We start from the raw sequence: 12,000 nt of genomic DNA on the forward strand, positions 1-12,000 counted from the left end.
TCTAATAATTTCAAGTTCGAATCCTGATGGAAAAGCCAATTGGATGACAACGACGTATGCTGTAGTCAGTACTGTGCTTATCTACAGTTCCTTGTAGAAATACAAATAATGACACTCCGGTGTCGGAAATCCAAATTAAACTTGTTAGCAATGTCTTTCCAAAATTTCTGTGTGAGCACTCCTCAAAATATTTCCAGAGAATAAAGAATTAATCCTTTTGAAATCCAAATAATCTGAAGATAATTAACTCAAAATCTGGCAACAACAAAGAAAACAACTTGATACCAAGTGTAAAAGCCCAAAAACAGAGATCTCTCTGTAAAACAAAGGTTGTATTGTATCATAAGACGCAGTTTCGAAATTCCCCCAAGTTGTGAAATCAGAAGGGGGGTCACATGATCATGTTAATATCACATACACAGAATATGGCCTTGATTAGACCAATGATTTTATTCCCAGAATAAAAATAAAAAAAGTGTTTACTTCTTAACCCACGTAATCCAATCATGACCTTGACAACAACCGATCATTTTAAAATAAAATAGAACTTTGTTTACTAATTTTGAATCATGGTCAGTTTCCAGGCCAACACCTGGTTTTTATGAAAAAAATGATTCAGGTCAACCAATTTTCTGAAAAAATATCATCTCCAGTGATTAAATTTTCATTACAATAGCGTGTAAGAAAAATAATTTAAAAAAATTTAAACTGACAAACAAACAATTAAATTAAAATAAATATATATTAAATCAGATACACGTAACAAGATATAAAGATCATCAATGGGGGTGAAGGTATTACAGTGGGTGTATCGAAAGCTATTTGCAGTATTATTGTACATGTGTACAGAGAGAGAGATATGCATACACACACACACAGACACACACACACACACACACACACAGAGGATCAGAACTGGATCCTAGGGGCATAATCCGAGTCAGCTACCTATATATGTATATAGCTTCTCTCCCAACAAATATGGGGTGCATAGATTGCTTGAGGAAATAGAGGTAGAGCAGACAAGCTTGTGGCAACTTGCATAATTGTTACCTTTCACTTAACCCAGGCATGTCCAAGCAGCAGTGGGCAGCATGCAGCCCATTCCTTCACATTGCACATCCCATGGCTATGTAGGCTATGCAGGCAGTCCTTTTGAAACTTTGCATTTTAATTCATACTTATTCATTTTTTCTCTATTGCATTCAGATGATGTTTTATGTATGCACAGTATGTGACAATCTCTTTTAACAATATTGTTACATCCATGTAATAAGAATGTTATTAATATTCTTATGTTACGTGTTTAGGCTCAAATAAACAGTAACACAAGAAAGAGTGAAAACAACAAGCTTTGAAAAATGTAATAAATAAATTATTTCTCTGGAAAAAAACTGTTAAAAATAAAAAAAGAAGAACTTAAGGTTTCAAGAATCAAATCCAAAAATAATCCAAGAATAATCCACGAATAAAATTTTAGAAGTCCTAAATACAAAATGTTGTAATGATTTCAAGTTTGAGACCCGACGAAGAATCTAAGATAGAAGGCGATGACATATGCTGTATCCTGTTCAATGTTGTTGTCCTTATAGAAGCACAATAAATAATCATCCTGATACTATGTCATATTTCTGTTTTTATTGCTTCTAATGTAGCATATGTGTTTCCTATATTAAATTAAAACTTTAATTTCTCAATAAAGATTTGTTTAAAAGTTATTTTTTTTAACATGCTTGTAATTTACTACATGACTAATTGCACCCACACTGACTTTAGATCTTTGCAACAAAATATAGATGTAAAATAAAAGTGCATTTAGTGTAGAAGCCTGGCAAAGATTTTCAGAGCTTAAGAATAAAATCTGTCCTTCCATTAAAATTATATACCTGTAAGTTACTATCTCGTACCGTCAGCAGTTTAAACTTGTCAAGTTTTTGTCACATTCTTAATATACATGAGCACACACATATATATGCACATGTGGTTAGCAGTAACAACCAGTAACTGACTTTGGGCCTGTGAAACAAACTCTCATGCCTGTAGAATGGAAAGGTTTAGGGGTGTTTGTGACATAAAGGTTCAGTTTGTATGTTTGATAGCAGAAGGATTTCTTACAGTGTGGATTCTAATCAACATGACATGTGAAAGACTTGAAAAATTAGATACAATTAAATTATATCAATTGTCTCTACAGTATGCATTTAACGTTTGGACAAAAAGTAATAAAAATGTCACTATAATTGAGTACTTGACTTAAAGGAATTTGATCCATCAGAACCTAGGGCTAGGTGTCTTGGCAGATGATTTAAGATACTTTTGTTTCTAATAATAAGAAACATTTGGTACTTTAACCACTACTACTAATACTACTTCTACTACTACTTCATTTTGATAGGGTAACACTGTAAGTGGTACAATCACTTGTCTCCCCACTGACCCTTAATACATTAACCCCTGGAGCTTTTTGTCATTTTTGCCTGAAAATCGAGTAGGAAACACATTTAGAAAGCTATTTCTGAATAGACTCAAAAACACCAAATCCCTGGTCATCTTTCAATAACATACTGCCTTTAAGTGGTGTTAGAAACATCGATTTTCATTGGCTATTTGACTCGCGCATGAGCAGAAGGGTAAAAGTTGGACTTCTTTTTTATTTTTTTAAATTTTGTTTGGTGAAACAGAGCCATTATTTTTGTATGGAGACCACTCTTTATTCCAAATACCCATCTTGTCCTACTTTTTGCAAAGGCTCATCTGTCTGTTTGCAGTTCATACCAGTTTGCCTTAGATCTGAGACCAAAAAGTCTAATATCAGAACACAAAATCGGATTCCGACCACGGGTGAATTTTGGGTAAAAAAAAGTTGGGTCCAAAAAAAGGAGGTTTTTCTATCTGTTTTTTGTAGTGCAACTAGGTATTCCAGATTATTTGGTATCATTGTAGAGCTACATCTGTCTACCTTTCTGTAATACCAGCCACTTTAGTGTATCATGCATGACCATGACGCTACAGAGTTCGGCAGTAGGCTACTACTTCCTGCTCCATATAGTCGTCGCTAGGGGTTAATGTGTTAAGATAAAGAAGAAAAAAAGATGAAATGATCAGACTTTTACATAAAACTCATGAACACTTTACCAAATATATCACTTGATTGTACACTTGCTTTTCCACTTACTCTTTCTGTCTCAGTTACACACACACACTTATCTATATTTGGCTCTACTTACCTTCAGAGCATGAAAGGCTTCACTCCCTCCTCTCCCTCTCTTAATATGTGTGTGTGTGTGTGTGTGTGTGTGTAAAGGGGCATAACTCACATTCTAATCATGAGAAGAAACAATTTGTCAGTGGTTACCTTACTTGATAAACATGTAGTTTGACAGGTACTACATAGCACTTCAAACAGTTCAGAATCTTTTCAGTAGAACAGTGGTTCCCATCCATTACAACTGCAATCCTAAAAAAATATTTTTTCTGAGCCTCACAACCCTGTTTCCACAGACTTAAAACTTTTGTCACCCTAAACAAAAATACTGGCCACCCTCAACAACACTCTGGAATATCTTGCAATCCTGATAAGGGTCACAACCTGAGTGTTGGAAACCACTGCAATGGTAGATGCTTATCAAAGGTAATTGCTTAAATATTTTCCAAAATATTGTATAAGTATTTTAATCGTTCTCTGTTAAAAGATAATGAGAAGAAAAATCTTTAGTCATTTATAATTAAGATTGAAAGTACTTAGAAGGCAGTTAGTATATGCTTAAAAAAAGGAACATGATAATTAGCCTAAGTTATATTCATCCCTTTAATCTTCTTTAATGTACAGGGCTCAAAATTAACAATAATCCTCTAACCCACAGTTAATAACTTTGCAGATGGGCCACTAAAACTGCAGCCATTACTAATCGATTGGATTTGTGAAATTTATTGTGTTTTTGCTATCATAAAAATCAACAAATATTCCATTGTCGGATGTATCCAATGAAACATGGTTGGCAATCCCTTTAATGATTAATTGGTCTGTTTATTATGTTAATTGAGGATCTATCAACATCCTGTACACGGTAAGGTATAATAAACGCTGTAGGTAATGAGGCTGGCCAATCCAAAACGGCCATGTTTGCCACCTCATTGAATAATTTAGAATTATACCGAACAATGTTTTCATATTTATATCATTCCTAATAGGCATTCAGTGCCTTGTACTGTGACAATTGTAAACATGTTGAAGTATTTGCAAGGTGTACAGCTGCCACCGAAACAGTAGAAATTAATTGATGAGGGAGAATGTAATTGCTAGTATGATCAAGGGAAGACACTAAGAATGTACCAGAAATGCTGGACAAATGGATATGAATACCTGAAGCATGATGTGAGAAAGGCTGCCATTTGCACTTTCTGAACTGAGTATTCAAAGAAATACAAAGTGCCCACAGTTACTTCATTCATTTATAGGAATAAAAACTAAACAAATCATCCCAGAAATCACATTATTAGTGCAATTTCCCAACACATAATGGCAGAGAGATACATGAAATCAAAACAGAAAGTTGGTTCCTGAAAATCAGAGCAAATTGTAACATCTTTGAAACAAGTATTTTCAACTGTTCCTGAAGCAAACATTTTTTTAATCTTGTTGATGAAATACAGTTGTTGTTGCTTGTGTTTAATTTTAGCAGATCAGTAAAATTTAGGCAAGATCAGTAAAATCTTTTCTTTCCTGATCCTGTGGGTTAGTAAAAATAATTCATTAATTTTGAGTCCTACATGTAGTATTTACCTGCTACGTCAATTCTCAACATTTGTATCACTTGCATGATCTTAGCACCCCTTATTGTTAAGGTATGTGCATGTAGATGTGTGTGTATGTTTATGTGTATATATATATATATATATATATATATATATATATATATATATATATATATATATATATATATATTCCATTTAGAGTGCTAAAATGCAGTAAACAATTTAATTGTGAATTGAGTTATCTTGCTAGATGTAATGAAATTTGAATGCTCGCTTGTATTTCAAGATTTACCGTATATATAGTTTGACATATTCAACATAGTGCTTCAATGTGAATTGAGTTATCTCGCTAAATTGGATGAAATTTGCATGTTTGCCTATATATCAAGATTCACCGTATGTCCTTTTGTCTTTCACAGATGTATTGGCAGAAGATTTGGAGAGAATCTTTGCTCCAGTGGGTCAAAACATCGACATTAATTGTGAAGTTGATTTCCCTGTGAAGGACCTCCTGCATACCATTTGGTACAAAAATGGTGTTCCACTAGCTTCTGCTGAACAATCAGGGAAAGTCAATTACTATGCAGAAATATGGAGTAGCAAACTGACTATCACCACGAATTTCAGCTTGAGAATTTTTACAGTAAAGAAGGAAGATGCTGATGACTACACATGCAAAATATTTACGTCGGCCCAGAACAACTTCTTGACCTATAATAACACAATAGAATTAGTTGTTCAAGGTTTGTTTTTGCTGTAACCTTTGTGTTGTTGCATAATGCACCTGCATGTTAGGGTCTGTGTGTTTGTTAAACTGAGTATTCCTAACATACTGCATAGACCCAGATCTGCTGGAGCTTTTATATGGTGGCATATATATGAGTCCATGTACCTGACTTCTAGGTGAGGACAAACAGTGTATATAAATTAGGACTATCAGGACTCTGTGGTGGGTCCAAACTTGTTTGAGGATGTTGTTGAAATTTTAAGGTGCCTGGCAAGAGAAGTCCCACACAGCATGTCCTTCCATTGATGCCCAGAATCAGATTGATGTTTGAGTGGTAGCAATTTTAATGCATATATATATATATATATATATATATATATATATATATATATATGCTAAACAAACTTCAAACTTAAGTAATAGAGTTCTAGATAATTAGCATACTTTGAAAGGATTGAAGGAATTTTTTTAATGCATTCAGATTACATTGCATCACAGTGGAGGACTTAATCCCTCCACTTTCGCTCGATAATGGAGCAATAAAACACCCACTAATCACCACCGCACCTCAGCCAGCACATGGATGGCCTCTCCACCATGAAGTGGTGGATCAGCGTTACTAATTGTCATTTGAACAGCCCATCAATGACGACCATTCATGGAAAAATTGAGATGTCATGAGTGATTTACAATCAAATGCCATTTCACCAATTAGTAATCTTTATTTCAATTATACATATGGACAGTAGAAATTAATGTAAGAATAAAGTCTCGAATATTCTGTACATTTAGAAAATGTATTAACTGACTTGATGAGAGGCGCACCTTGTTGAACATTTTTGAACAGTGGAAGTTTATTCTATTGTTTTAATATGAAAATTAATCCTTTGATGTATGGACAATTAAATACAGATAACAGCAGCTTCTGTTTAAAAACACAAACAACAAAAAAGGAAGCACAGAATGGAAAGATTGAGACATGCAAACGTTTCATAATAGATGTAATAGTTAGTTCAAGGGTTCCTCTTTCAATCATTGATAATTCTTTTTAATAGAATTATAAATATGGATTAGCCTTCAGGTTGTACTGAATGATTCAATAAATTGCTGATGCCAAAGTAAACAAAATGCACCAGTCACTTAACCCTGAGTAGGTTGTTTATTGTCAACATAATGGCAAAGAAAATGAAGCTGCAGAAAAGCTGCTGTTGTTTTAGGTAATTAGTTTGCACAAGAAATTAATGCTTCAGTGGCAAAGGAAATAAACCGTGTTGATGGCTTCTGTTGTGCTAGGCTGTTAGTTTGCAAATGATCATCTGTCTTGAAAAAGTACTTGTGAACCTTCATGTATCAGGAGTGATTTTTGACCATTGGTAATTAATATAAAATAGTAGAGTTAAAATAAAGATAAGAAATCTTAAGAATTTTCTCTCTGTACCTCACACACACGTACATACATATCTGAGACTGATATACAGTTAGATGTATCTAGTGCTTTGCCCACAGATTTGTTACTGAATCCATGAATGAATCTTTTCTCCACAACATACCAGGGTCAAAAAGGGGGAAAGGTTTCCAGGGTTTCCTGCCACCAACCACCATTCTAAAATAAAACCAACAACATACACACATAAACATAGTCATTGAAATTTGACCATCGTTTTATTCTTGTGTACTTTTATTGGGTATTTTGTACAATTTGAATAAATAAACATGTACAGTAGACTTTTGCTTTGGTGCCCTTTTGAGGAAAGTTGGGGACCTTTTGAAATTTTGGACTTCTCCCAAACACACACTTGACCTGATCTGACCCTGCATACAGAATTTCAGTATATGAGTGAACGTAACTTTGTCATTGTCTTTATATTGCTGAAAAGTAAAGGGTCAGTTAGCTTTTAGGAATAATTGTTGTTTTTTGTTTTTTGTTTCTTTATGCAACAACCACAAGAATTTAAAATACCCCTCAATAATTCTCTAATTGGATGTCAGTAGAAATAGTACAGTATATTACTGAGACTTGTGCACAGGGTAACTATCAAGCTCGAGCAATACTGTTCACTTCAGTCAAGTATCAATGCAATTTTGGTGCAAAATGTTTTATATTTATCTTTCATATTTGTTCTTTTCACTGCATGGAGTGCAATATTACTGAATTTCATATGATAAGAGAAATCTTTTGAATAAGATCATTGCACTAAATGTACTTGAAATAGATCCATTAGCACTTTCTTAAGTTTTTGTTTCATTTTAATTATAGGATATCTGCAACCAATTTGTAATAAGTGTAAAAACCAAACTTAGTATTACTGCTACTGATAGGTCTTTTATTTGCATAAAACCATTATATCATTTTAGAGAAATGTAAATTGAACATCATCATGTTATTATGAGAGAGAGAGTGAGAGAGAGAGAGAGAGAGAGATTTATTGAGAGAGAGGGAGAGAAATCAATGCCAAGTCTTCCATTTAATCCATTTTAGCTGCAAAGCAGTATACCAAATTATGGAATCCACTAAATGCTGTTGTAAGAAATTGGTTTGCCTGTTTTGTGTTTTTACTCAATAGCCAAATTTGCCAATAGTCACCAAACAAGGAACTGCATTGTAGTAGTTAGATGTCTTAGATCTATATTACAATTAGGTTATTGACACATGATTTCCATCTGACAGATTAGTTTTTTCTGTCATGACAAAAATTTTGTTTTTATATTTTTATTTAAATGATCAAACAGATAATATGACACATGTGGATACAACCGTGCAGAATGCCTTCAATGAACAAACAGATAATAGGACACATGTGGATACAACCATGCAGAATGCCTTCAGTGAACAAACATATAATATGACACATGTGGATACAACCATGTAGAATGCCTTCAGTGAACAAACAGATAATATGACACATGTGGGTACAACCATGCAGAATGCCTTCAGTGATCAAACAGATAATAGGACACATGTGGATGCAACCATGCAGAATGCCTTCAGTGAACAAACAGATAATAGGACACATGCCTTCAATGAACAAACAGATAATAGGACAGATGTGGATACAACCATGCAGAATGCCTTCAGTGAACAAACAGATAATATGACACATGTGGATACAACCATGCAGAATGCCTTCAGTGAACAAACATAATAGGACACATGTGGATACAACCATGCAGAATGCCTTCAGTGAACAAACAGATAATAGGACACATGTGGATACAACCATGCAGAATGCCTTTAATTTGTTGAACATTTAAGATTTGATAGTTTTCCACACTATTATTCATTTCAACAAAACAGTGAGTTCAGATTAATTAGAGCAATTACCAAACTTCTGCTGTTAATCATGGGACCATAATTTGGGCTGATAGTACAGCTCATCAAGTCAGATGCTTCATGTTAGAAATGCACCTTGAAATTGACATTGTCTTGTCATGCTGGCATTTTATAACAGTGTTTACAGTGGTCACTGCCTATATTTCTGCAGAACATCTGCTCAAGATAAGTCTTTATTAGGGAGAAACCATTTAAGTTTCTATTGGGTTATTTTATTTGAAACAAACTTATCTTATGATGAACGAAAGAATATTAAAAAAACCAGTAGTAAAGAACAAAATTAGTCCCATAAATTAAATGACCAGTATTGTTCCTTACTTATAAAAGCAGTCAGAATTGAACTAAAGCTCATAGCTGTGTACATGTATATTCATTCTTGTGATTGGGTCATTACTTTTTAAGGACTAAAATGTGATTATTATTTAAGTGTAAACACAGTGTTTTGTTGTTTTGTTTGTTTTATTTTTAACAAAAGCAGCTGTCATCAAGAATTTAAATGTATATGCCTCAGAGGATACTTTTCATGTTTAAACAGTACGATAACTTTACTCTTTTGAAGAGAAACTCAACAAGGTCTTATCAGGATAGTGTGCATATTTGTTCAGATTTTGTTGAATGAAGTAAAAGTGTAAATTTATTACAAAAGAACAGTAGTATTACAGATTTTGAGTAACTGCATCTTTGTTAATATTATCTAAAATTTGATTTGGTGTTTTATCTATTACATTATCTTCATTAGAACTAGGAAATGTATATAATCATCTGATAATGATGTAGATAAATTGGCACCTCACTCTTTCTATGAATCTCTAAAGAGCATGCTTGCAGGAATCATACACAGCAAACCATGCCCATTTGATAGAGACCACATCCACTCTGCGTTGTTCGTCTTTGTTGACTCTGTGAAAAAGCTTGCAGGAATCATAAACAGCAAACCATGCCCATTTGATAGAGACCACATCCATTCTGTAATGTCCTTCCTTGTTGTCTCTGTGAGAAAGCTTGCAGGAATCATACACAGCAAACCGTGCCCATTTGATAGAAACCACATCCATTCTGTAATGTCCTTCCTTGTTGACTCTGTGAAAAAGCTTGCAGGAATCATAGAGAGTGAATCACATGCATTTGATAGGGACCACGTCCACTCCATGGTGGTTATCCTCAATGACTCCATGAGAAAGCATGGTGAGCAGAGCAATTCTCTGTGAGGCACCACAGCAACTTTTTCAGGACACACTGAGAAATGGTGGACGGTTTTTTCTTAATCCTCTGCACTGTCTCTTCATCCCCACCACATAGCATGGGGTACTGAAAATACGTGTGAGATGTACTGTAGTTTAATTTTATGCATTCAGTCCAAAAGTTGTCAGCGTATTGCTCCTGTTGTAAGCATAGTCCATTTTTTATGGTAGTTTGTTTAATCAGTAGAAGGTGTTTTATCAGGTGAGGTCTTGTATTTCATGTTACATTTGAAATGATAGTACTCGGGCACTATTAGGACAGAGCACTAAAATCAAATCAGTCCCGTACTAGTCTTGGTTACTTGGCCATGGGTGGCTGAGTGGTCCATGGGTGGCTGAGTGGTCCAAGGAGCTCACCTAGACAGATCATTGACATCCCAGGAGGGTTTGAATCTAGAGGTCGGCCAACGTGGGTGTGTGAGAAAGCTTGCCAGTAGCTTCCCATGGGTTGACGGTTCTTTCGGGGGTTTTCCTGGGTTCTTCTTCCACCAGATATACTGGCTGATATGTATAGCCAATCATGTGCTGAAAAATGGTGTTAATCCCATAACAACAACTATATTACTCATTCAAAAGACATAATTTGCATTCTGGTGTCTGTGAGTCAATCTGGTAGTGCACGTTTTGCCTTTAGTAGTGTTCAAGTATCCCATCGAACTGAAGAAAAAAATGCAGTTCCAAATCCATTAGTAAAATACTCAGTTTATTGAATTCATATATAGAGTTATGGTTTTTAGCCATCTGATCCACTTATGTGTTTTGTGGATAAGAGAAACATTTTTATTTATCCATAGACATTTGGGTACCAGCATGTCTGGTATTTCCTGAATTAGCCTTTTATAGATTGGTCTTTTTGAGATATTGCCTGTTCTCATGTGCATACAGAGATTGTTGGACATAAAAAGCTTTGTAATGTAAAAACAAAAGAAAGCCAGCAGAAATAATTCCAGATGTTTCTTTTGTCTAGAACAGAGACAAAAAATTGTCAGCAATTTTACATAGAGGCTTGAGTTAAATCCCACAACTACATATTTAAAGTCACAGAAGTTTTGTAAATTTAGGTTTTAATTTTTAATTTAAATTTAATTTGTATGAAATTATATTTATGTTCAGTACCCCAAAAAGTTATGTAATTTTTGCCTGTGACCTCATTGCAAAATTTTTATCTCACTAAAATGCTGAATTTGCAAAATAATATAGTGATGTAAGGATAGTACAATTTTCATTTTATTTTTGAAAAAATTTATTTATTTTAAAAGCATCTTTTTTCATTTATTTATCTCGATGATGCTTATATTTTTTAGAATCACATTTCCATCAATCATTTTTCAGATATCCCAGATCCACCAGGTACGCCAGTGATATCCGACTTGAACTCCAGAAATGCCACAGTGCGCTGGCATCACAGTGTTGTGGACAACAACAGTCCGATCACTGCTTACATTATAACAGTCAAGTGAGTTTATAATTCTGTCCAACTTACTGTCACAGTAAATCAAAATAATTTTAGTGATTATACAGTTTTTGTCAATTTAATAACATCAGAAAGTTTATTGGTTATGATATTTGTCTCATGATGTGTTCAGTAAATGTAACTGTTTACAGTCCAGAGGTAAATGATTAATCAGTTTATTGCTGTATTAGTATTTTGCCATATCGATACTTATATCAATACAAATGGTAGAGAATTAATACAAAATGATACTGACCTTTTACAAGTTAATTTAATCTTTATCAGTCATGAATAATTATTAGTTACTTGCAGTTTATTCTTTAAATTGATAATTTTTTTGAGACAGCCCTAGCAGGTACATGCATATATTTATGTAAGAAACAAAGGAAAATTATTGACAACACCCTTTCGCCTTCTACACATTAGAAAACACAAGTGACTAACTCACATAGTTTGAAATCTGGTTCACCCTTTCCCCAATCCTATGCTGATT

General features: G+C 34.1%; 1 protein-coding gene across 2 annotated transcripts in view; it reads left to right on the forward strand.

The window, feature by feature from the left end:
* The window catches only part of LOC149799636 (putative receptor-type tyrosine-protein phosphatase mosPTP-1), a 143,552-nt gene that overhangs the window by 31,442 nt on the left and 100,110 nt on the right, over positions 1-12,000 (forward strand). For both annotated transcript variants that reach the window (XM_089958978.1, XM_089958979.1), the window contains exons 3-4: positions 5,175-5,498; positions 11,387-11,510. In XM_089958978.1, coding sequence (XP_089815104.1) covers positions 5,175-5,498; positions 11,387-11,510 — 448 coding nt within the window. The remainder of the gene's footprint in view (positions 1-5,174; positions 5,499-11,386; positions 11,511-12,000) is intronic.

This window comes from Sinohyriopsis cumingii, chromosome 5, assembly GCF_028554795.1.
Source record: "Sinohyriopsis cumingii isolate HCF-2022 chromosome 5, ASM2855479v2, whole genome shotgun sequence".
In the NCBI taxonomy this organism is placed as follows: Eukaryota; Metazoa; Mollusca; class Bivalvia; order Unionida; family Unionidae; genus Sinohyriopsis; species Sinohyriopsis cumingii.